At 42.1% G+C, this 27,899-nt stretch overlaps 1 protein-coding gene across 1 annotated transcript in view; it reads left to right on the top strand.

Annotated features, from left to right (window-relative positions):
- Positions 1–6,917: 6,917 nt before the first annotated feature.
- LOC133349226 (collagen alpha-3(IX) chain-like) overlaps positions 6,918–27,899 on the top strand; it is a 45,068-nt gene continuing 24,086 nt past the window's right edge. The window contains 12 exon segments of the mRNA XM_061562545.1: positions 6,918–7,071; positions 13,482–13,583; positions 15,597–15,632; positions 16,839–16,910; positions 17,950–18,003; positions 21,666–21,701; positions 21,821–21,844; positions 22,954–23,007; positions 24,153–24,206; positions 25,965–26,009; positions 26,172–26,228; positions 27,268–27,321. Of these exon segments, the coding sequence (XP_061418529.1) occupies positions 6,982–7,071; positions 13,482–13,583; positions 15,597–15,632; positions 16,839–16,910; positions 17,950–18,003; positions 21,666–21,701; positions 21,821–21,844; positions 22,954–23,007; positions 24,153–24,206; positions 25,965–26,009; positions 26,172–26,228; positions 27,268–27,321 (678 nt within the window). The 5' untranslated portion in view covers positions 6,918–6,981.

The raw sequence follows: 27,899 nt of genomic DNA, 5'->3' as shown, positions 1-27,899 counted from the left end.
CCCGTGGCAACGGCACGAGCCCCGCGCATGCGCAGTGCCGAGCGCAGCAGCCGTTCCGTCATCGCGGTTCGAGCAATTGGCCAGCGCTCTTATGGGCCCTCTCCCACCCCACCCCCCCGGGGCTGAGCTCCGGAAAAAAGAACCCAGAAAAATTACAAATATATTGGAACGTTCTTTCTGGATTGTAGCGAAGCAAAACAAAAACATGAACACATTCCTAAAAAAAAATTATTGAAAGGAAAACTAAATGTAATAGATGAGGTTTCGGGTAACAGCCTTTATGCACAGCAATTTATACATTTTCATTGTCAGAAATATCGCCTATTCTAGATTTTTCCTGTTATTGACATATGTGTTGATTTTTTTGTTGTTGTTGTTTTTGTGTGCACTGCAAACGCAGTATCACCGAATAATGTGTTGAATATTTAATTGGAAGAACCGTTATCAATATCTGGACCTAGACGGGCTGTGGATTGATTGGTCCCCAGAAAATATTCGACGGTAAATTAAGCACTCTCAGCAATCATGGTAAATCCGCTGCTGGAGGAAGGCCTCCGAGGGTGGCAGCGTCGCCATCATTTGCGGATCTGTAATCGAATCGAGGCAGCAGCGTGGATACCGCGCAGGGGAAACGTAGAGTGTGCACGTGGAATATTGCGGTGGCAAACACACACCAACAGAACGTGACACAAATGTCTTACTAACACTACCAGTGGTGTTGACTAGAGGCGTGGACATGTGACATCTGTTTTGCAGCCTGAGTAACCCGAGTTGTGATTCTGAGGCTCAAGGGGGAGGGCAGAGGGTTGAGTAATGGGGACCAATGTTTTTAATAGGCAGGCAGCCATACCCAAATGTTGAAAAACACAGGGTTAGTTTAGACTGGAACTGTCCGGTGCTGAGCTCTGTAAATTATTTCCGCACCTTGACTTCCTGCAATGTAAAAACCGTTGTCAAGCGGCACATCAGATGGGCGAGTGGGTCCAGGGGGTTGGCAATTCCCCCCCCCCCCCCCCCAAATAAAAATTACCATGAGAAATGAAACAGCCTTCTACTACAATGCACGACTGGACTAATACACCCAGCACCCACACACGAGCTGATCCAATCACTCCATCTCCTCAGCAGATATCCAAAGTAAAAAAAAGTGAATGTTAGAAAATAAACCAATGATTTCCATTAACATACTCACCGCCCTTCATAAGACCTCACTGACCAGCTTGTTCAAGTATGGCCAACATGCACATCACCGATATAGAGTGGTTCACTGAGTGGTTAAGTCTTTTACCAGCAGTATATTAACAAAGGGATGCAAAAATGCACGACCTCTGCAGACACGAGTGGCAGCTATAGTCACCCCAATGTAAAAAAAAATGGAAATCAATCTTAATTTTGGAGCTTTCGTGACTGCAGGAATTATTCTTTGGTTCTTTCGGTAAAGTCACGTATAAAGATAAAATAATAAATTAAATAATAGCATACGACGTTTCGATTGCAACACAAGCAATCATCATCAGGTATAATGAAATAGCAACATAAAATCTAACCAGAAAACTATAGACAGACATATAAGCAGACAGATATCACCAAGATACATAGAGAGAGCAACACAGGTACAGAGAGGGGGGATCGTCTCTGTGGGGTGGCATTAAATAGACTGTGTCGTATTACATAACATTTCGATATTTTGCTAGGTTATTTAATTTAGTGTGTTCTTTCTCCCTCTCTCCTAATGTTCAAGCCTGCGACTCATTGACATGTACATTTTTTCTCTAACCCCTCCCTCTCTCTGCCTCTGCCCCCCTCTGTCTATTTAAGGCCACCCCACAGAGACGATCCCCCCTCTCTGTACCTGTGTTGCTCTCTCTGTGTATTTTGGTGATATCTGTCTGCTTATATGTCTGTCTATAGTTTTCTGGTTAGATTTTATGTTGCTATTTCATTATACCTGATGATGATTGCTTGTGTTGCAATCGAAACGTCGTATGCTATTATTTAATTTATTATTTTATCTTTATACGTGACTTTACCTGAAAGAACCAAAGAAAAATGGAAATCATGATCATCAAATCTCAGTCGTCACACCTCAATAACGACTCGGGCTGTAACAATGCTTCGATTAATCTGTTAACCAGACTAGCAATGCTCAAAGTATTGAGATTCATCATCGCAGGTCTAGCAAATGCATCAGTGAAACAAACCAAAGTTGCCAAATCATCATTCATTAATCACAAGCACTTCACTCGCTAGAGCAGGTGGCCTAAAATTGTATTCAACCAGGTACAGTAGGTGACAGAGCATTGAGACAGCAACACTCATTTTCCAGGGGAGACATGAGATAAAAAATTAGGCCTCAAGTATGGAGCAGTGGCACAGTGATCCACGCAATGAACCCGGCCACATGAGTTAATATCCCCACCAACACAAAATGACTAGCATGGCGAAGTATGGCTAACAAACCCCATGATCAATAGAGTTTGGAGGCCTTAATCCAGCAGTGGATTGATACAAGGCTTAAAAAACAAAGCCTAGGGTAGAGCTAAATATCACTATTACAAGAGTAGCATTTTATATGGGTGGGTGGCACTGTGCTTAGAGTGCTTCATTTAAAAGCTGACGTTGTGAGTTCATATCCTGGCCAGGTTCAACTCAGTCCATCATGCCCCCAGGGCCGATCAAATCAATATCACTTTGCTTAAAGTGGAATGGTCGCCCCAAGGAGATACTGTCCTAAAGCCATGGGAAGGTGGAATTTCCACTGCTGGATGAGGTCCACCTTAAGAGTGGAATACTGTCCCGGTGCTCATTCGAGCAGGGAGGAACTTTCACTTAATTTTTTTATTTTCGTATGACTGATTTATAGTCCTTTGTTGATCCAATGCTGAGGGTGTCCCTCCACTGCATGTCATGGGAGTTGTTTAACCACACTTTACCATGCTGGTCAGTGCTAGTTTGTGAAAGGAGGGTGTGCAGGGGACATTCAGCTTTAACTCCACACTAATCTTGATCAGATCTTTGGGTTTATGTAAGTATGTATGTATGTTAAACTTTTTCTGCACCGTACGTAGCCAACCGTGCTAATCGTTGGTGCGGGGAAGGACAACAAACTAAATACAAAGAAGAGTTCAAAAGAAATTAGTTTTTAATCTAGATTTAAAAGTGCATCGCTCCAGTGGCTTCCAAATATCAGACGGCCGCAGAAGCGTATCTGAAAGCGTGCGATGCGGTAACCATTTTTGTTTGATGATTTAGTGCAGTATGCTGGCCACTGAACCACCACGATTCATCATGTTGTACAGTGAACAGAAAATAGAATCTGGTGTTGCATTGTGTCAAATATATAAATGACAAACTCGGTGAGTTTGACTTTCTGCTGCATACCTTTGGATAGAGTTCCTGAATATCTCTATCTAATTGTCACATTACACAAACTAAAATTAACCAAACTCACGGCACTTTAATTATGCAATATAAAGGTTCAATTTGTACAATGTTTTGTAAGAAAGCAATGTTTTTAAAATCAAAGGGTTGTCGAAATTTGCATTAAATTAGAATAGAAATGGTTTGTTAATAACCCCAAAGTGAAAGTGTTTTCGTGCTCAATCAACACTGGTGCTATGCACCGACATAAGAATTTGTGGCTGAATACAATTAATTTAAAGTTCTTGGGATATTTTGTTTCTAGAGTAGCCCTGAGCTGTGTTCAGCAGGCTTAACAAAAGGTACCGTTGTACCCTCTAGTGGGAAAGGTGAGTTACTGTGGAAGAACTTTCGTGATGTGAAAATATATTTGTGTTTCGTGAACCAGTGACATCACACAACTCCATCGAGTAACTATACATTAATTATTTCACACATCGTCACATTTTACTTTTTTCGGTAATATTTTTTCATAATCAACAATATTTTTGACAAAAGCCACATTCTATAAAGGTCATCACATGGATCATTTAAATTTGTGAGTTTAAATAAATCAATATTTCATTTAAAAACATGAGCTGATTTTATTGACCATGCTACACATCTGTCAGGCACAAGACTGGTTAATTATAGTTGAATGGACATGCGAGCTTACGTTGATTATAGCTGTCTTATAAAATAACACAAATCCATTGGTTAAGCTTTCTATACTGCTGTGACAAGTGCTGTTTGTTAACGACTTTTGGTTTCCACAAAAGCATCCATGCAGATATAAGATACATCAGCAACGATCTAAATATTTTCTACCTCTACACAACAAAAGCGAAACGTTAAATATTACTTACAAAATACAACACTCACAATTCACGAAGCCATTTTACGCCTAAAAAAACTGGCCTAAAACAGAAACACCCACACAGAGAACCATTAACACTTAAGGGAAAATACACACAGACATTGGCATGTTAATTGGGAAGGCAGTGAAACATTGGGTTCATGGGATTCAGTGAAAATGCCCAAGAATTTGTAGAATTTCCGCAAATTACTCGAAATGCATGTGGCTTGGAGAGCAAACATAAGCCTGCTTAGAAGAAGAAAAAACACAATTAATAGGGTTTTAAATTCAACTGTATTTACGGTACTTAAAAAAAAGCACTATATCAAAAAGTTCACAAAGCTATGCAGTTTTGGTTTGAAGGGATATAAAGATGAATTTTGATTTGTGTTGCATGTGGTTTACTATATTACGGTAGTGAATAATCAGTATGCATTAGACAATCCCATGCGCATTTATGAAAAGTTCACATTTACAAAACCTTAACTGCATCTGTGATAACGTCTAAATTCCTATGGCAGCCGATTTATGAAGGCTTGAACCACACTTATATGAACATGTGCAACGTATTGTAATTCTAACGTGATATCACATAGCCACGGTGTGATATTATACACAGACCAAATGGAATAGCAGTACTGTACTACAAATGACAAGCGACACTGGTACCTACTGTGTGTGTATATAGGCACATATTTTATATTTAACATGATTAAAAAGTTTCGATTTAAAGCTTTCGTGACTGCAGGGATTCATCTTCTTGGTTCTTTCGGTAAAGTCACGTAGAAGGGAAGTAATAAAATAATAAAAATAAAACATAATAAAATAATTCTCACGACGTTTCGGCCACAACGCAAGCAGCCGTCCTCACGTGAAAACCAGGTCTGTCGAGGCGACAGCGTCTGCATGAAACAGCACGCTTTGAGCATATATTGTTAGCTTGGTTGGAAGGCGGGGGGAAAGGGAGCCTTGATCCAAAATTCTTTGGTCAAAATTCTTTGGTCAAGGCGCCCTTTCCCCCCCCCCTTCCAACCCAGCTTAAATATATGCTCCAAGCATGGTGCTGTTTCATTCAGACGCTGTCGACTCCACAGACCTGGTTTTCACCTGAGGACGGCTTCTTGCGTTGTGGCTGAAACGTCGTGAGAATTATATTATTATGTTTTATTTTTATTATTTTATTACTTCCCTTCTACGTGACTTTACCGAAAGAACCAAGAAGATGATTAAAAAGCATTATTTTTATTCAAATAATCATAGTGCCAAATACAATAGGTCGATGTTGCTAAATTTGTAAGAATACATACATTTCTTATGCATTATTGAATATAAAATTACCCCTTTCATTTTAACTTCAATCCTGTAATGCATTTAGAGTAGTTGCTTTAAAATAGTCAATAACTTGAAGTCACTCGTCTACTTGACATTCCAATTTGGTGTGTACATTGTATTTTAACTTCATTTCCCACCATAGGCGCATGTAATCCTTTTTGTTAATCGATTTTGAAACTCTCCTCTCTTCCCACATGATTATTTTGGCCAATTGGATTTATCCACGAATCAATGTACAACACCCACGTGACGTGGCTAGACATAGGAGGTCAAGCATTCTAGACATTGAGCCAGTTTGCATGGATTTCACGGGCTAAATCTCACTATCATATGATAATTCTGCAGCGCATCACTACCGTTAGCCGTAGAACCATGTGACCTTGTTTAAAGTAGGGGCATATGAAGATTTCAGGAGTGGAGGGGGGCAGCAGTGGTCAACGACGTTATATAACACACTTAATATTTATGATGTAGGTGTAGAGCGACATATATTTGTAAATCGGGCATTGAGTCGTTACATGTTCCATGATCTGTTCTGGGTGACCAAACCCACAAACTGAAGTTTTTTACTTCCCATTTGTGCATCAAGTAACCGCATTTGCCATGGTTTGTGCGGATGCAATTTAGGGTTGAAAACATGTTAAACGCTAAACGGAATGAGTTACGAAACGATCTCCCTTTGTCTATCGTGCATTCCGCTCCAGCTCCATATGGATACCAGGAAAGGCTGGGACACCCACGGCTTAATTGGACAGATTTGTAAATGTTGTCCAACACCCTATAATTATTGCAGTTCACATATTTAAAATGGCGTGACTACATGCAGAAATTTGGAATGGGGCTGAGCCTTCAGCAGTTACGGCCTGACTGAGTCTTAAGAGTCTCTTTCAAGACGAACCTACATTGGGATATTTGACCAATTCCATGTATAAATGTCATTCGTATTAGAGGTAACCCACATATGAGAGGGAATAACACTTAAAGTTGTACACAGAAGGATTCAATATTTCCACTGCTGTACTGCCATCTCCTGGCCATCTCACAGCCCAAAGACTTGAAGTCTTTCATTTTTAACCAACCGATTTATTTGCGTCCCACATATTTAAATATCGATGTCACGTTTATGTAATGTCTCTGTGTTACTGGCTAACTAAGGTGCTTTCTATGAGAGTTAGAAGCTTGGCTGAGTGGCGTGAAAAGGGATAACTTTCTGTGTTGTTGATGTTGGTGGAGGGGGGGGGGTGACAGTGCCGTGAGGGGCGGGTGGGTTGGGGGGGGCGACAGAGGATCGTGCTCTGAGTTCGGTGCTGAGGGTGGGGGTGGTCTTGTGCACTCTGGAGAGGATTGCTCACGAACAATCCCACTATTCTCCTTCTCGAAAGCTGACTGCAACCATGGTGAGCGGCCGGTTAAAAACTGCAAGGGTGTGGATGCTCTGCGTCGCTGTTCTGATGGACTTTCTCAACGTTGCCTTGGCTCAAAGAGTGAGTACCAACGATGCACCATTCATCTTTGTTAATACTATATACGACCCTAACTGCATAAGCAGTGCATGCACTACTTTTTTTTGCGACGAAATGTTTTGTTTTAATATGATTTTCCAATTGCTTAACATCATAAATGAAATAATTACTTGTTATTCAATTCGAATTTGTTTAGTCTTGTCCAAGCATAATATACCAGCTTCATTGTTATTTTAGGATAGTTATATATTTTATATGTGGGACATGTGACATGTTCGGGAAAATAAACGCTTAACATCATTACTTTGTCAAACTTTAATTTGTGTGTAGTTTTTCAATTGCAGGTGTATTTTACGAAAATTCGTCAATGCGTTTTGAGACCAGAAAAGGCACGTCAACCTCATATTTAAGCAACACATTTTTATCTCGTTATTTAAAAATATATATTTTACATTCCTCTATAAAACAAAACTGCGATGAACAGAAAGTTAAACTCAAATCCTGAATGGATGCATCCTAAATACGTTAAATAATAATCAGAGACCAATCTACTCATTTTTGATCAAAAGTAACTGCCTCCATGCACAACATTGCACTTGTTAACATTTCATTATTTCGACTTTTTGACCACCATATTTACCGTCTTAATTGTGTGTTATTGAACATGCAGTTGATGTTTGAATAGCTCTAGTAGTAACATTATTTATATCCTTGATATGTTTTATACCTTAATTTTGGAGCTTTCGTGACTGCAGGAATTATTATTTGGTTCTTTCGGTTAAGTCACGTCTAAAGATAAAATAATAAATTAAATAATAGCATATTACGACGTTTCGATTGCAACACAAGCAATCGAAACGTCGTAATAATAGCATATTACGACGTTTCGATTGCATATTACGACGTTTCGATTGCTTGTGTTGCAATCGAAACGTCGTAATATGCTATTATTTAATTTATTATTTTATCTTTAGACGTGACTTAACCAAAAGAACCAAAGAATGTTTTATACCCTTAAGGGGCACAACTATGACAAAGACCTGATTCATTATCTGTCAGAATTTTTTTTTTATCACAGCTAGTGTACGATGTCGTTGCATATGCAATGAGGAAGGGGCGAAGAAATGTCCTAGACGTAGCGCCGATCACCACTGTTACAGAGCTTCACGGTTCGAATCCAGCGGCTACCCTGCTTATTCAACTAAACTAAAAAAAAATTACCAGGTAAAGCCCGCTGAGCTATATAAATATTTTTCAGACGCAACCTGGACACAAATGATAGCTCAACGAAGTGGCTTATTACGTGGCATGTTATAGCAGCCAAATACTCCAAACGTGTGTGTTTAAATGTGGAGGGAAAAACCGGAGGAACGCTGAAAACAATCTATGCGACCACTGGGAAGATATGCAAATCCCAAAAATACAGGCGTCAGGGTTGGGATCGATCTCACGATCCCTATTATACTAGGCAAGGGTGTTAACATCTCACCACCGTAGCGACTATTTTAAATCATTGGAAGTTAAAGATCAACTAACATCATTCACAAGAGTAGGCCACCATGTCCTGGCGCCAGGGTCGAAATTTGCCAAGTTGGATAGTTCCTTGCAAGTTGCTCAATTTGAAATATATATCGATCATTACCCCTACTGGCAAATTAATGCCCCAAGTCACTCTCGCAAACGAGACTATCCTGGCCTATTGTGCTCTCACCTCATTTGATTCAACATAAAATGTGGTCCTGCAGCGTTGGAGTGAACGTAGTAATGCATTCACTTGTTCCACTGCTGTGTTATTAATTCGCACCTTCGATTACCACGGTAAGCTACATGCTGTGCAAAATAAGTGCAGCATCATACATGCTGCATTTTTGTCACTGAATCTATATATCATCATTGTTAATGTGAAAATATGTCCGTAATAATTAATTATTTATCTATTGGGTTATGTGTTTGCTTTCTTATTTAGTTTTGTAATATTTAAACTAATAAAAATTGTAACATAGCAAGCGCGTTTTCATAGGCAATATTATAACTCCTAACTAAATGTTGGATTATTCAAATGTATCAAGTTAGTCGTGAGAATTGTTCTTTAACCTACTGGTGAGCCGAAGCAAAAATAACTAGTGCTTGTACACGTGACAATTGTATCTGTTTGGTTGTGTTGGGTGGCGGAGGATCTGAACAACACAACACTTGTTAAGACGATTGCAGGGTCGACCCCATGAATAATTTACAAATCAATTTAATCACAAGTGAATTTACGAATCCTCTGACCAAATCAGCTGGAATGCAACCGATCTTATCAGATCTCAGAAGCTAAGTAAAGCCAAGCATGGATATCGTGGAATGGTGCTTGGATTGGTGACTATGTGAACAAAAATAATATTTACTATGCTAAAGTGGAGCTGCCTTGTCAACAGAGGGCAGTGCAGCAAAATAATTGTACTATGCTTCAACGGCTGACTTTACTTTCCTGCCGTCACTCATACTGACGAGCATGATCAAGTATGGTCAATTAACCCTCATGGCCCACATGCCATGGGGAGGCCCCCATCAAACAGTAGATCAATAAAAGGGCTGTTAAGTAAAATACAGAACACTAGGTTATTAAATAGGTGATTGGGCTGCAATATGCTGTAAAATATTAATGCATACATTGTAACGATTTAAACACAAAAGAGTGACATTTTTATCATGGAATAAAGAGGCAATCTAAACTTCCTGATGTGATGGAACTTGAATTTACTTGTACGTAATATCTCCATTCATATTGACGCTTTTGTTTGTCTACTTTTATGAACACATCTTCTGTTTTGGCCCACAAAATACTGGATTGTGTAAACATTTATAATGCCCTTTGTACATATTCCACATTAAAGTAATAATACCCATTGAAATATTATACAATAATAATGATTATGTAATAAAAGGACTCGAACACTTCTTTCTGTCTTCGTGTCTTTATTCAGGTTCACTTCTTTACCCACACGGCACTCTGTTATAACTCCTGTATTTGTAGCCCCCGGCTATTCACTGCTATTATAGCTTCCTCACCCCTCTGACTCTCTGCTTCATCTACTGTAACCTCCTCCCTGCAGACTTGCTGCTACCCCTATGTGCAGACCCTCTGGCTGTCACTGTATGCAGACCCTCTCTGCTTCATCTACTGTAACCTCCTCCCTGCAGACTTGCTGCTACCCCTATGTGCAGACCCTCTGGCTGTCACTGTATGCAGACCCGCTGCCCACTCTCTCTGTGCAGCCCCGCTGCTGACTGCAGCCTCCTCGCTGCTTCGGGTCGGTCACCGCTGGCCAACGGTGCCGATCCTCGCTCCCCCCGTGTTCGTGGCGATCTCGCCACACCCCGCTTCGCCCTTCGTGGCCTTCCTCTGTTCCTGGTTCCCCGTCACTCCCCCTGCTCTTCCGGTTCCCCTCCTTCTATACTCAACCCCTCTCCCCCCACGTGACCTAACTCCTCCCCCCCTGACGGCACCTCAGAAGGGCCGTTTACAACCGCATTACATCACCCTCCCCCCTAAAGAAAATCCAGCCGACCTCGGCTGAATTGCAACCTGAAAAGCAATGCGGGTGTAAAGGGCCAACACGCAAAAAGACACGAAGCATTGAAGAACATTATAACAATAACACAACACAACACAATCTAACGAAACGTGAGGGATTTCGAGCGAGTACGGGTAGCCGGGCCGTCCCGGACGGTCGGCGGCCCACCCGCCGAGCGGGAACGTGGAAGGGTTTTAGGGGCGACGGGCGCAAGTTCTTCCGTCGCCATTGGAGGCCCGCCACTGTCCCGCTCGCGTCCAGAAACATCCCGTACTCGCGTCCGCGGAGGGATAGGAAGAGCTGCAGGTCCCGTGGGTTCTGCGGCTCCGGTCGGCGTCCCACAAGCGGAAGGTCCTCCTCCCTGCGCTGTCACGGCCGGCTTGTCTGTGAAGGGTACGACAGGCGCTCTCGCAAGGTCAGCAGACACAGGCAAGGGCGAGTCGGCAGCAACAGACCCCGGCAAGGCAACTTGGGGAGATGACGCATCCGGTCGTGGGGCAATGTATGGCTTCAACCGGGACGTGTGCACGAACCAACGCCGTGCACCAACCTGAACACGCGCCGACTGTGGGTTGGGAACCTCAATGAGGCGGACCGGACCCTGCCAAGGTCGATGTAATTTAGGAGATGTACCTGGCCGCACCTGTGGGCAATGAAGCCAGGCCAGGTCCCCCTTTTTCCAGGGACACTCCCCCTTTGAACGTCGGGCACACCGCTCATTCCTGGCCTGAGCCTTGGCAGTAGCCATGCGGGCATTTTCCCTCGCCTCAGCGACACGCCGAACGTTGTCCTTAATATACTCAGGAAGAGGCTTAACAGGCCCCCTCGCACCGGTTCCCAACTGGTCATGAATCGGCGGCACGTTCTCACGGCCGTACATAAGGAAAAACGGCGAGTATCCAGTAGCCGCGTGCGGCGTCATGCGATACGCCGAAAGCACCCCAGGGATATGCAAATCCCAATCAGATTGGTTTTCCCCGACTGTATGGCACAGCATGGCGGACAGAGTCCGATTCAACCGTTCCACCATACCATCCGTTTGCGGGTGGTAGGGGGACGTCCGTATCTTTTTAGTTCCAAGAGCCGCACACACCTCCCCCAACAATTTAGACGAAAAGTTACGTCCCTGATCCGTAAGGAGCCTCTCCGGAGCCCCTTTGTCCATTACATACCCAAATAGAAAGGCGTCCGTGATAGACGCCGCTGACTGGTCAGGCAAGGGCCAGGCCATTGGCCAGCGAGAGAGGTACTCCACCCCCACCAGTAAATACTTATTCCCTTTAGCTGATGGCGGAAAGGGTCCCAAAATATCTAACGCCACCAACTCATTAACCCGAGATACTTTAATCGATTGTATCGGCGGAACATATGGATGTTTAGGCGGCTTACGGCGGGCACAATCGGGACACGCGCGAACGTGACCGACGACATCCGTCGTCATGCCGTGCCAATAATAGTCTCGTTGCAGCGTCAATAGGGTTTTCTGCACCCCCACCCTCTGGCTGTCACTGTATGCAGACCCGCTGCCCACTCTCTCTGTGCAGCCCCGCTGCTGACTGCAGCCTCCTCGCTGCTTCGGGTCGGTCACCGCTGGCCAACGGTGCCGATCCTCGCTCCCCCCGTGTTCGTGGCGATCTCGCCATACCCCGCTTCGCCCTTCGTGGCCTTCCTCTGTTCCTGGTTCCCCGTCACTCCCCCTGCTCTTCCGGTTCCCCTCCTTCTATACTCAACCCCTCTCCCCCCACGTGACCTAACTCCTCCCCCCCTGACGGCACCTCAGAAGGGCCGTTTACAACCGCATTACAATTACATAATTACGATACAGGTACTCTACTTTATTTACCACGATAATATTTAACCTTGTGAGAAGCCATGAAGACCATTAGCGCCTCATTTGGCATTTTGCACCAATATTTGCCACTCTTTTCTACGGACTTTTTCTCCAGTGTTCTCTTTCTTGGTGAGGCCTGTGGTTTATTATTTGGAGTAGTCTTCCCATTTACTGTATTCTCCGGATTACAAGACACCCCAGTAAGTCAGATGCACCCGTAACTTGTGTCAATATCTCTCTCTCTGCCTCACACATACCTACTGGATTATCCAATGCACTTCCAATCGTTTGCTTTAAAGCACGGAGGAAACAAGTGAGTGCGATATTTATTGAGTACTGCCGTGCTCTTTATTTGTTTATAGTCTCACAGGTTATTATATTGCTGCTATAAATGTCCCCATAATTATACTCCACTTCGTTGAGCTATCTTTTGTGGCCAGGTCGCCTCTGAAAAAAAGCTGATAGCTCAGTGGGCTTTACCTGGCAAGATCAAAAGAAAATAGTTATTTCATTTGCATATACGTTTTAAAGTGATTTGCTTACCTTCCCAATACTTTGCACTCCGATCTTCTTTTTGTATTGTTTGTGGTAACGTTCTGACCTGCCCCGACTGGACATCTGTGAAAACGAGCCTTTACAGCTCATCGGATTCCTCCAATAAAAATGAATTATACTGATAGGAACCTCCTGGTTACACCAGCCCACAGGGGATTATTGTGTCCGTCCATCGTGCAGGGAGGGGCTGGGTAGGGAGGGAGGGGAGGGGCTGGGTGGAGAGAGGCTGGTCACCCCGTGGTGCCCTTATAAAACTCAACGTTTAACCTACTCACGCCGGCTTGTGCCCGCCCTCACAGTCAGGCATATTTGCGGAATACACCACGCCGCCGTTGATCCTGGCCATTGACCAAGCAACCCAACGTTCCTACCAGGTCCCTCCGCAGGAATGTGTTTCTGATTCTGAGGTACACGGCTAATGTCTGGCATATGAGGTACCTCATTGCTGCTGTTGTTGACGACTCTGTTGCTGTGGCTCACGACAGGTAGAGCCTGTGACACCTCCGCGACCACGTGGGGTCCCTCGCCCCCCAGGATCTCCTGGGCCCCCCGGCATCCCTGGGGTTCCTGGTGTGGATGGCGTTGATGTAAGGAGACTTCCTTTACATCCCCCACTAACCTCCTCCCCCTGTCTCACACGGCACCCTCTCTTCTGCTACCAACAATGCCTAAGACTCAACTTGAGATTAATTCACCAGTGGAACCACAGTGGCGAGATGTTAACTGCCTTGTCTCGTATACGGGAGTTTGTGGGTTCGATCATGACCCTGACGCCGGCTGTATAGTTGGAGTTTGCATGTTCTCTTTGTAGTCGCGTGAATTTTTCTCAAGGTTCTCCGTTTTTTATCCTCCACATTTAAAAACATGCGTTTAGAGTATTTGGCTGCTATACATTCCCATGTAATAAGCCACTTTTGCTATCATTTGTCGCCATGTCACTTCTGAAAAAGAGCTATATAGCTCAGTGGGCCTTACCTGATAAAATAAAAAGTTTATAGTTTTTAAATACATGGGAGCAGTAACTTGAACCAACAGAACTCTGAACAACATATCTCATGCATTCGAGCTTTCTATATACTATACATATGATTAATTCATGATCTAACTCATGATTGATTTAGCGATTGGTATAATGGTCAGCACACTGGGCTTGCAAACTCGAGGTCACAGGTTTGATCTCATGCCACCGGCAGTTGAAATAAATGTTAAGTCAATTATATTTTTTGCTCACACACGTGGTTCCTTTCTGTCACAAATCTGCCACTTCAAGCGCCATCACCACAATACTAACAAAAAAAAATCAAAACAATTCTATATAATGATAAACACAAATATATCCGAGCTATACTTGTTTAAAATATAAAAAAAAATTAAAGTAAGTTGTGGCTGTAAGTTGTTGCAAGCAAGTGCAAAGAGATGCGTTTTGAGTTGTGATTTGTGTCTATGTATGCATTAATCTAGTGAGCATAATTCGGAGAGTTGTTCTAGAGGTTTGGCGCGACAAATGAGAAAGATCTGTCCAGCCCTGTGGTTTTGTGTTTGGTTTTTGGTGGTTGGAGGAGCGTTTGAGTCAAAGAACGAAGTGATTTGTCGTTTTGCTTGATCTGTATGAGGTTTCTTATGTAAGGTGGCAACTTGGTTGTGTATTTTTTTGTGTGTTAAGCGGATTATTTTGCATTGTATTCTGTATTTGATGTGTAGCCAGTGTACGTTATTTAGATTTCGATTCAAAGCTTTCGTGACTGCAGGGATTCATCTTATTGGATCTTTCGGTAAAGTCACGTAGAAGGGAAATAATAAAATAATAAAAATAAAACATAATAAAATACAATTCTCACGACGTTTCAGCCACAACGCAAGCAGCCGTCCTCAGGTGAAGAACAGCGCTGTCTTTCCGACAGAAAGAACCAAGAAGATACGTTATTTAGAGTTTATAAGATGTGCAATGATTTTAACAATCTTTATATTCCCCCCACCTCTGTTAACCCAGCAGTTTTAATCGTTATGCCATTGTTAGTTGATCAGCTGGTAGTGTCTGGTATGCGTGTACTCCCCCCTCTTCAAAGTTTTCTGACAAGAATACCTTAGAGGATGAATACCTTAGAGGATTTCTTTGGGTCCTATACTTTTCTTCCATATGCCAAACAAACACGAGTTCATGGAATTGGTTTAAACATTCCAATGCATGACCCTCCTTAAAAAAACATTGGAAGCATTTGTATTGTTATTAGGTAGTTGTGTACCATTCTGTATACGATGTATACAATACTGCAATAGCAATAGTCAAGCAACCTGATATTTGTAGTGTGTTGTTTGTAAGTGTATGTACTGTGTATTATAAGTGAGAAGCAGTGGTGTACAAGGTAGCACGCTCAAATGAGTACCTGGTGCAGTGTGTAAAAATAGCTTCTGGAGAGACAAAGGCGGATGGGCGTGGTGCTGGCTACCTACCTCCTCAAGTGCCGTGCCGGCTTTCATAGGTGCTCGCTAACAGCACTTGCCCCAACAGTCTGTTCATGTCAAACCGTGGGGGATCATTTGTACTATGTGTACTCGACCATTAAAGTATTTGAATTAAATTTGTTTTCGTGGTGTTGTAGGGAGACCGTGGACACCCTGGACTTCCTGGTTCACAAGTGAGTTCTTGTCGTTTAATTCTATTCTATCCTTGCGTGTGATGGCAATATGTTGAGGAACTCAATGCCAATGCCGAGGTCTTCTCGCCACGAGAGGGCTTCAAGAGAGAGTTTGTGTAGTTTTACTCTTCCGTTATTGAAGGACTCACAGACTACAGTGGTACACTATATGGCCCATTGTTTTGCTTGCATGGCCACAGTCACACTACTGTGGAATGTGTCTTTAATTTTCCATCCATGAAGTACATGTGGTCATCGGACTGTTGATGTTCTGATGGTTACTCCAGTGTCTCTGCGGGATGTCTTAGCCAGAAGGTTTCGAATGAGGTATTTGTGCCAGACGTCCGTATGATCTAATGATGGCTCATGAGACAAGCCAGTATCTCTGAACGTTGTACAACTAATACATAGCATATAACAATGACATTGAAACGATGTGACTTTAGTTTATTCAATATCAATAATTGTGTAAATACAAAATACCAAACAATGATTTGACCAAGAAATGAAGGTGACCCATGCTATGGCAGATGTTGGAAATGAGGATGTTTGAAAGGATCAGTATAATATCAGTAGCCCATTGAAATGGGAGTCAATTGAAGATCAAATAAATTGATTTCTGGGAGGATGTTTGATATGATTAACATATTAAAGGTGACCATTCCCAAATGACAATGAGGCTGAGATGACCCATGCTTTGGCATTCACGAGCGGGCAGCTGAGGCAGTGCAGTCAATATTCGATGTAACTACCTGATGAAACTCAACGCAGTTTGAGCGAAACGTCATCGTATGTTGATGTTAAATTCAGTCATTAAAGTCTTAAGGCACCTGTTGAGGTGCTTTGTTGGTCAGGATTTTATCAATACATCATCACGTATAAATAATATCTGCGAAAACGTGAGAATCTTGTTGGGTGGTGGAGGGTTAATGATGAGAATGTTGACCTACAACTACCACATGTGCCCTCACCCAAAACAAGTATTGGATTATATATTTCACCAAATATTTATCTTGCATACGATCAAGTCCTCTGCACTATTATCATAGTGCCTCTACCGTGGAAGAAAGAAAAGCAGAACATACCCCTGCTCCTTTCATCCACCGCCCTATTTCGCTGCTGTTCAAGCATTAGTAAGATGTCCGATGTTTACAGAGGACTGCGTGGATTGTTTGAGCAGTGATTCACTTTGCTTGTGTCAAACAGGGCCCGAAGGGGGAGCCAGGAGAACCAGGGCGGAGCGGCCCACCCGGTATCCCTGGACTGCCAGGCGTAGACGTGAGCCGCTCTCGTTTCTCGTCACGTGATCTATGACAAGACCTACTCGACTCCGAAACCGTCGTGTCGCACTATCAAACCAAATTCTGGATTTATTGTCTTTCGCATGGGCACGTACAAGTCCACCGAGGCTTTGTCATCACGCACACAGAGGCCAAATGCAACCTTGTCATGTGCTGTGCGATGGATTTTTTTGTCAGATATTTAACTAAAACTATTAAACACGATTCAACTATTTTATTTATTTTACCAGGTAAAGCCCACTGAGCTATATAGCTGTTTTTTCCGAAGAGACCTCGCCACAAATGACAGCCCAATTCAGTGGAATATCACGTGGAAATGTATAGCAGTCAAATACTCTAAAACGCATGTTTCTACATGTGGAGGGAAAAACCGGAGGACCCGGAGAAAAATCCGTGCGACCACGGGGAGAACACTCAGACTCAAAATATACAGCGGGCGTCAGGCTCGGGATCGAACCCATGTCCTCCTGTATACCAGCACATGGCCTGCAAGCGAACATTGGCTCCAAGAGCCTCAGAAAAAAATACTTTGCGCATACTAACATAACGGTATTTAAGGTAAGTAAATACAGGCTGGCAAAGAAAGTAATCACGTACAGGTTGACAACAATTAACTTAATTACGCGCGGGCTCAAAAAGGCATCACGTACAGGCTAACAGTTGCCAAGAAACTCGCTTCTGGACTAATACAAATGAGTAGCAGGGTCGACAATGGAGAAAATTCTTATATTCCTATGTCGCCTATCAGAACACATTCATCACACGATACATTATATATCAATGAAGAATGCAAGATAATATCTAAATTATGCAAATTGTACAAAATGTTATGGGTTTCACATCGCATTAATTTTCACACACACGTTTAGCACTTTAAGCGAGTAATTCATTCTGTCTGTGTGGGGTGTACCGTCATTACTTTATACGGCATGCATGCTGAATTTGTACGAACACTAACACACGCTGCCGGAGACCCTCTCATCACGAAGCATGTTGTCTGTCCCTCTCTCTGGCAGGGGATAGCAGGCATCACGGGGCCACCTGGGGGGCAGGGTCCTCATGGCCCAAAGGTACATTCTGTCAGAATTATGATGATGATAATAATTTACAGCCTTTGTCAATCCACTGCTGGATGAAGTCCTCTCCACGTGCCGTGTTGGTCTTCGTGGTTGTTTGATCGTACTTCAGTGCAATGGTCAGTGAGGGTTGGCGAGCGTGTGAGCCCAGGGCTGGTTCAGTGCATTGGCCAATGATGTTAGCTATGGCATGCAATCGAACTCTGACACCCCCCTGGGTTATAGTAAGGGCAAAGTGTGACAACCACTGCGCCACCACTCCCAGCCAACTCAAATGAGTAGATTAGACTTGACTGTCTAGATATCTGGTCATGATGGCACTTGTCTGCATTCTAGAGGCTTTTAGCAGGGTTGGTGGAACAAGCACCAATGATACCTGTATTTAAAATACACTTGCAAGGCAATGAGGTTTATGTAGGAGACACTATATCAAGTGGGTTTCTGATCAACGTGTGTGTTTTCTTCCGAAGAGCTTTGGGGTACGTACACTGACTACGCACCCAAGCATAATAGCTCAAAACAGGACCCTCCTAACAACAAACTACTATGGCTCAGGGAAGCTTCCTGGGTGTATTTGCAACATGGCCCAGTGGTAGCGCATCCGTCACTTGTTGCAGAGGTTTGCGCTTCGAATACGGCAGGCTGGCTGCCCCGGTTATGACTGCTTCGCGGGATAACCGTACAATTTGCACCGTCTGTTTCATTGGGATTGCACGTAGCAATCGTCTAATGTTCACTTGCACACTATGCGCTAAGTCAACTCCAAAACGCCCTGGAGTATAGGGCACCATGTCAAGTACAAGATAGCAATAATTATGCATTTATATGTATTAGAGCACAAATAATAAAAATGGGCACTTAAAAAATAGTTTTCCACATGAATGTGCAGTGTTAAGATTAATTATCATAACACAATGCAGTTAGACTATTGATTTTGTAGATTCATGTTGGCTAAGCGCACCATTTATATTCGTGCCTGATCTTTAATCAATAGAGAAACAAGAGCTTGGGCAATTTATCCAGAGTAATGGTCTTCAAGGACTATGATTTAAAGCACTGCCAGTATGCACGTGTTTCTTGATCTGGCGCAGACACGGTGAACTGACAGTATCTAAAATAATTGCATTTGTATTTGTACCACACCATGAACTGACAATATCGAAAAGAATTGCATTTGTATATGTACCACACGGTGAACTGACAGTATCTAAAAGAATTGCATTTGTATTTGTACCACGACAAAAACAATTGTGAGTAAGCCTATGCCTGTGACAGAATCACCTTGAATTCACACAACCTCATCATAGCTCGGAAGCCAAACTGGTATGAGCCTGGTTCGTGCTTGGATGTTGGTGGCCATCACCACGCATGTAACATGTAACATGTGTTGTAGGATGCTGAAGAGCTATGTTATTAGCAGAGGGCAGTGCAGCATAATCCACTTTTGTACTCTAACTTTGCTCCAAGGTCTATGCTCCCCACCTTCATATATCTCCACTGCACTGGCCAGCATGGTGAAGTATGGTCTAATAACCTGTACGTTATTAGACCATAACCATTGCATTCATTATTAGACCATTGCACCCCCATGACCTGCACGGAGTGGGGAGACCCTCATCCAGCAGTGATTTTACAAAGAACCAGCCAATGTCATGTAAAACAACAATCAATATAGGGTTATAATGATTATCAAACATTTTGCCCAACATTGAAATTGACAACTTATTGTAAAATGAAAAAAGTACACTTTCTTTTTAAAGTTTGTAATTCGGTATAAATACACGAGTCAACATTTTCACTGTTCTAGTTTGCCATACTGCTAGCTACTAAACAGATGGAATGATCCGATTGATCTTAAAAGTGCTTTAAAATATACGTATATAAATTACTGTAAAACAAAGCTTGTATTATTTAAAGTCACTCAGATTGTATTTTAAATGAATGGACAGTCATGCACATGATAGATCATACACGCAGGTCTGCATATCCACTAGGTTGTAACGTTAAGCAAGTGCGATTGACAAGTTAGGTCAAAGTTCTAGATTTGAAGCTTTCGTGACTGCAAGGATTCATATTCTTAGGTTTTTTCGGTCTGCCCCCGCCCCCTCTGCCTATTTAAGGCCACTCAACAGAGACGATCTCCCTCTCTGTACCTGTGTTACTCTCTCTCTCTATGTATCTTGGTGATATCTGTCTGCTTATATGTCTGTCTATAGTTTTTCTGGTTAGAATTTTGTGTTGCTATTTCATTTATACCTGATGATGATTGCTTGTGTTGCAATCGAAACGTCGTGATTTTTATTTTTATTTTATTTTCTTTTATTAATTTTATTTTTTTACCTACGTGACTTTACCGAAAAAACCTAAGAATAGGTCAAAGTTATTAGGAATGAGGTGGATTGTGGTATCGTGCGTTGGTGAGTGTCAGAAGGCCTTCATCTCGACTTGGATAGACGATGACTGATGCTGATGATGCATAGAATAATGTCATCCTTGTGACATTTAACAAAAGAGGAATCAAACTATTCTTTTTTAATGACCGCAAGAATGGTTGACATAGCCCGAAATGAAAGCATGTCTCCAAGGAGGTGTACATTATAATACTACGCAATGCAAATGTTCTGCTCCTATGACATTTGTGCTGAGGAATTCAGGAATGGAAAGCAGAGGGGCTGTGTGTTGTTTAATCTTTCACTTCAAGGCTAATGACAAGTCAAACATTTAAAATCCCCAGCAACTCTGCACACATGCCCAAGCAGTCTGTTGACATTGTGACTTGCAAATAAGCCCTGGAGAATGAAAGACTGCTGCTGCTGCCTTGTGTTGCCCCTGTTCCTGACAGCGAATGCTACTGATTAAGAAAACACAATGGGAATGTACACTTAAACATCGTAGCACTACTTAATTTACACCGTTTGTCTAAAAAGCCAATAATGGCTTAAAACACGTTTTATATTTATGCCCCACATCAACGCATCGATTTTTGTACGCTATTGTTATTTGCTGGTCCCTTATTATACACCGAATGCTCTTGTCAATAACATCTGGTTATATAGTAGCACCTGTTTAACAAACCTGACTGCTAATGAGGCCTAGAATGTTGAAACTGGTCCAGAGTTACTTGCTTCAACAAATGTGGCTTAATATTGGTCTTGAAAGCATACAGGCTAATGGTTTTAAACACACATATTTTCAAAATGTGTGATTCAAAATCGATTTTCGGGTCAGATCGAATAATTAATATGCGTGTCGTACACCCTTCTCCACCCAACACAGCCAAAGAATAAAGTTTCTACTTTAACAAATGTTTAACCATTTTGTTCAACGATGTTTTGCTGGTAGTTACAGGCAGCAGAAATCTGGAACCTGCCTGTTGTGTGCGGTATAGGAGAGTTGATGACACATTTTATTTCAACGTCTTGACCCCCATGTTAAAATGTGTATTTACGTGAGATATATAGACTGGAGGTCTGCTTTTATTCAATTACATATAAATCCAGCGTTGTTGGTTGATGAATACACTTGCGTGTACAATGTACATTGGTTTATAGTACAAGCAGATGCCACAGTTATGTTCAGTGGAGACTGCACCACTGGTTGCATGCACTGAAATATGCTGCATTCATGGGGTGTAACTTGCTACCCTTTTCTTATAGGGTGATACCGGTCCTGCTGGTCCAAAGGGAATGCCTGTGAGTGTTATTTCCCACCAAACATTTCCCATTCAAATAAAGTCATGAAGCTGTGAATGTTATACCCAATTGCTGATGTTGCATATTTTAATACCATTGCTTATGTTTATGGCATTCAGGGATTGGGGATTCCTGGGCCTCCTGTGAGTACATTTGTGATTTAAAAAAATGAACGTAAAACACCACCGTTCCAAAGGAACGTTTTCATCTCACACACTGATGATCATGACATAAATTACACAGAACAAATTAGCTCAACAGTTTCAAGCCCAAAGTCAGTTCCATGTCTGTATGTGTGTGTAATGTGCGGGGCACCACTGTGCATTGAGGAAAGGAAATTATTTCTGTAAAATGGGCTACATGACAATTTCTTACAAAAATGCCTTCAAGTTGCTTTAAAACAGACGGCAGTCGTTCAGGTTTAAGGAAGCCGCAGGCCAGAGGGTAACCATTGGTTGGGGTCAGGGTCTGTCTGCTCACCTCTATAGGGCTAAACGGAGGTCTGGCTGACTTGGCAAAAGAAGGCAGGGTTAGTGGGCAGGGTGGTTGTCTTGTGCAGAAAATATGCGTGGTGCCAGTGTTCATCGTGGGTTGACAGTGCTAGTACCATAATTGGTCTGGGAAAGGGATTGAGCAGCCGTTTCTGAGACAACGTTCCTGGAGTAAACTGTGGAATTTGCAGGAGGAACTTCGCTCCTCCACTTGGCATCTCAGGAAGCCATCGAGTGGATCCCCAAACTAGACACCCCATTAAATGCGTTTCCCATCAAACAAACGAAGGAGTTGGCGAGTCGTGCTCTGTCTGAGCGAAGCACCCGACTTCAGTGACATCGTGGTGCCTGTAAAATACAGTCGATCAAAGAGGTAGCTGATCTGTGTGAGGTCTCTGCATACATTTTTTTATGCGTGGGTTTTTTCTGAGCTTTCCAGTTTTATTTATTACATTGAGGCTATTACTGGGATACAAATATTAATACTGTAGATGGTAATTGAAAAAAGTGGCAGGACTAGGTACTGTAGGTTGTCCTAGCTTTCCTGGCATCTGATTTTAAATCCTAGTTTATCTACATATTTTTTTATTATATATTTTCTGTCATATAATAAATGTTAATGATCCCCAAGGCTTTATTACGCTTAAGCGTGTGGTTTCATGTCCACTCTCGAAGCAGCCTTTTAAAATAAAAATAGTATATTATGTACACTTTATAGGAGATGTCGGGATAATTGTACCCTTGTTGTTTCATTTCTCCAGGGTTTGCCAGGTGCAGATGGAGTTGGTGGGGACACTGGTAAACCCGGGCCAGTGGTAAGTTTATTTTGCTCTAAAGAAACAACTGCTTGATCAGCTTTCAAATGATGGTTTGAATCAGCTCTCTTAATCCCAAGGGGGTTACGCATTTTCTCATGATAGGCTTTAAAATGAAAAGCTTCAAAAACAATCTTGTCTCGATATGGACTACTTCCTTGATTTGCTAAGGTATTATTTAACGTCCCACGCTTGCCTGCGTTGCTGCTGTAGTGTTGCAGTTTGCACACTGAACTTGCAAATGCAGAGGTCACCAGAAGCAGCGGTCAACTTCCTTAAATCCTCCCGCACCTTGTTCCGTATGTATGCATGTATGTTGAACTTCTTTCACACCGTATGCATATCCAACCGTGTTAATCGGAGGTGCATCCGGTGGGGTAAAGTGTGGGCACTCTCACCTCTTCCACGATGTCTTGACCGCGTTGGAAAAGAAGGCCACAGCATCCTCGAGAGGGGCTCTCTAGAGCTTCCTCTAGTGGAGGCCCTGCTGCCAAGCCGTGACGTGAGCAAGTCCTTGAAGGGCTGCAGCATCATATTTACCTTGCATGGCACACAGTGATGGCAAATCAAGGTTAATTTGCCTTGAAATTCATTGCAATTTCTGCGTAACAAATATCTACAATATAATACAATGTCTGCATAACTGAGCATTGCTTTGTAATTAAATAGTGCGTGGTTGTTATTTTTTTCAAAATTAAATTATCAAAACATACTGTGTGTTCCCACATAAGTGTGTATTTTCATACATTTTTCGCCTTTGTCAATCCACGGATAGATGGAGGCTTTCCCTCCATGCCTCGTTAGCAATGGTTGTTTATTACTGTACATCACCGCACGTGCAACCCTATTGGAAGTCGAGTGACTCCATGTATCTGTTATGGTCAGGTAAATTATATGGGTCACTGTGAGCTTTTATTAATTTCTGGGACATGATCAATCTTTGTTCTAACTTTGTACTCATGTACGTGGAGGAGTGGTGGCACAGTAGTTAGCGCACTGCATTGTGCACCCGGTGAACCTGAATTTGCTCCCAGCCATGGCGAACATCAGTGCCGAGTGATGTCAAAGCTGATCCGCCACATCTCACCCACCTTGACCTGTGTTGCTGTGGCATCCTCTTAATGAGACCATTATGTGTGTTGCAGGGTCCAGTTGGTCCACTAGGCCCTCCGGGTCTACCTGGGCCCATCGGCCCTCCGGTATGTACTTCTGGACACACTCAATGACACAGGGAAACTGGGCAGGGGAGGGGGGTAATTTCAGAAAACCTCCCACTGCCCAATTAATCCCTCCCTCCGGATAGCAAAGTGAGACTGGACAAGGTGTAATGTTAAACCACCGGGGAAATTGCGGCACAATGTTTTTATAAGTTGTGTGCCTTTGGTGAAAATGGTTCCTTGATCAATTCCAGCCGTCAACACACATGGTCCGAGTAACAAAAACGTGCATTTACAAATATCTAAAGATTGTGAGTGTTACTTTTTTTCTGAATCAGCATTTTAGAAAACACTCCTTTCAAGCTGATACATTTGTAAAGTTATGCAGAGTACTGCAAAAGGAAAACGATGGAATCGTTAAATAATGAAAACTCAATTCTTTTTTACATTATCAAAGAAACTACACGGTAATTGTAAAATACTTCATGTATGAAATGTTCAGACATATTAAGTCCATACATAGTTTACTGAAATATTACCTATTTTACTATAAATTATTATAGCATTGTATTTTAGATGTACCTGAACATACATGTATCACAAGGATTATCAAACTTTGTCTAGTATCTGACTAACACTACTTAGATTATGCATTATACATGTTTGCATCATGCAAATGTAATGGTGCATTGTAATCTAAAATAAAGACTTAATTTGTAAAGTGCACAGTTTCCGTAGATTTAGAGGCGTGGGAAACCACAGAAAAGTGGGATGGCAGCCAGATCCAGTGTCAACCATTGCCCAAGCTCTGTGGCCCTGGATTGGGATATTATGACAATCTCGACTGGGATTCATACTCTTAGGTTTTTTCGGTAAAGTCACGTAGGTAAAAATTTTAAATTAAAAAGTAAAATAAAACAAATTTAAAAAATTCACGACGTTTCGGAAGCAACACAAGCCTCCGTCTTCAGGTGGAACCGTCACAGCCACGACAGCTGTATCAAGTAAATGAGAGATTACAAGAGCTACCACTCCGTATATATAATGGTTGAGGGGGGAAGGGCCAGGAACGGCACACTTTTTATTAATATGGTAAGGTAAGGCTTAAGACTAAGAATAGACTGCATAACAAAGGACTGAGCCTTTGTTATGGAGAGGTGCGGTTTGTAACTAACGTGACTTTACCGAAAAAACCTAAGAGTATGAATCCTTGCAGTCACGAAAGCTTTAAATCTCGACTGGGAGTTAGACGACATTTGTGCGATTCACCAACCCTTGCCTGCACAGCCTATTAACCTATTTTCTATTTTACCAAGTAAGGCCCACTGAGCGTTGTAGTTCTTTTTTCAGAAACGACCTGGCCAGAAATGACAGCTTAACAAAGTGGAAATTGATAGCAGCCAAATACTCTAAACGCTGGATTACACGTGCACCATCACTCTTAGTTTTGTCATTAGTGCCATACCTAAAATTGTATAGAGACAGATTCAATATTAATCTAAAATAAATGAAAACTTTTTTCTATTGTTATGGCTTTTTATTTGTAAATGCCACGTGCACTCTACCTTGGGGTCAAAAGTAATTGCGGTTACAGCAGCATTGTTAGCTGAAATTAGAATTTCAATTGCATTGTGATTGCAACTCACTGATAATACATACAATTACAATTGCAATTGACCCCAGATCTGATCCACATAGAACACTGGTTTCACATACGTCTAGCATGATGCTGAGCATCATCCCTCACAGATTAATCGTAATAATTATAAGACCCATTAATTAATTTCCTCTTTTATGCAGGGTCCACCTGGGGTTATAGAATTTGACAGCCTTGGAGAAATTAAGGTAAGTCATTGTGTGGCATTCCCTGATTTAATTAACTAAATGCACCACATGTAATGTGAATGACAAAATGCATGCATAATTTTGTTCCGTGATTTCTGAAAGTATTCATTAAACACAGAATGCAAGAGGGCAATGGTGGTAATTGTACTGTTGATGTTCCAGTGCCCTCCCTCTTGCCCTCCGGGCTTGCCTGGCTACCCTGGCTTCCCAGGCATGAAGGTAATATGGCACAAAACAAGCATTCATTCTTTCTGTATATACTAGCCTTTTGCCCGTCCAAGGACGGGTTTATTGCAGTAAATCTGAAACTTGCAAGCGGAAAGCAGACCACGATGTGATAGCCATTGCATGAATTCGTGTGGAATTTGTAAGGGCGCGGTGACACAGACATATTTCATTTTAAGGTTATAATCCCTTGTTCATCATGACGTCCTTTTTACTTTGATGTCTCAATAGCGTTATGGAGATCGCGTGACGTGAGGGTTCTGCATTTGTAGTGAGGGTTGTCAGTAGGGCTGAACGATTTGGGGAAAATAGCTTATTGCGATTATTCTGACAGATATTGCGATTTGATTTGCGATTACATTTTTAAGTCTAGCTTCAGTTCAATATCCACTATGTAATAGATTTAAAACATGTGATGGAGCATTACCACATGATACCATCAAAATATCAACTGCTCGATATATTCTAATGCAAGGATGAGAACTTAAAAGATATGAATTGCTTCCAACAAGTATTTATTAAAATGTTTTAATTGAATTAGAACAATCAAACGTAGAACATATGTTAAGTTAAATGAATAAAGTTATAATAATAATAAAAAATACCAATAAGAAAGTAATAGGACTTTTCAAATCGCAAAAATTGCAACCGTACGAACGGTGTCACAGATCGCTGGTGACTGTCCCACTGACAAAGTTCAGCGGAGCTCTACGAAAAAACTGCACATGTCCACCATGGACACTACCGCAATTATTGGCGATTCTGCAAACGCTGATTGAATTGAAACGCATTTCTCACTTAAACAAATGCATCCGATTAGCACGGTTGCCTACTTAAAGGTGCGAAATAAGTTCAACATACGAACGTTTTATTAATGGAACTTAAAACTTCACGAGAATCAGTCATATGGGCAGATGCTTGAGGTCGGATTGGCCAACGTGTGTTGGCATTGTTTTGAAATCAGTTTACAAATGCTAATCGCACCAACTTGAAGGAAGGCAAAAGACATGTATCGGTGTGTTGTGTTTCTCAGGGGCACAAGGGCCACAAGGGCGAAGTTGGTGAAGATGGTAAGATGGGTAACAAGGTGAGAGTTTCATTTGCTCCTGAAAAGGAAATTTTTCCTGAAGGTTTTCATGACTAGCTATTCCTGAACAGCATTTAATATCTTCCTCACAATTTTGGTTGCTGTAAACAGGGTTTTGGTTCATATTAATTAAATAAATACTACATCCAGTATATTTTACAGTACTGGATACACAATCATGAATATAATTCTACGTGAAGGGCGTAATGCTAATGAATATATTTCTCCCAATATTATTTTATAAAACATATACGTACCATTATCTCAGGATTAGAAGACACACTTCCCCCTTGTGCTTTTAGGCAAAAGTTGGGGGTGAGTCTTTTAATTTGTTCGCAGTGCATGAGGGTGACTATATCTGTTGGACTTGATACCGGGCGCAAGGTTCACGTTCATCTTCCTTTACGGGGCGTCTTAGAATCTGGAGAATACAGACAATAAATAACTTCAGAACGTACACGAAGCGGTTGCTACTCGCCCCTGTCAATTCTCTTTCGTCTTGTTCGCTTAAAGACCCTGGCTCAGCTGAAATCAAGATCCACGAACGAAGGGCAGCAGTTGAATGGACCCACTGTTGC

The sequence above is a fragment of the Lethenteron reissneri genome, chromosome 29 (genome assembly GCF_015708825.2).
Source record: "Lethenteron reissneri isolate LAM-NWPU_2019-01 chromosome 29, ASM1570882v1, whole genome shotgun sequence".
Taxonomy (NCBI): Eukaryota; Metazoa; Chordata; class Hyperoartia; order Petromyzontiformes; family Petromyzontidae; genus Lethenteron; species Lethenteron reissneri.
This window is presented reverse-complemented; position numbering and strand designations above follow the sequence as displayed.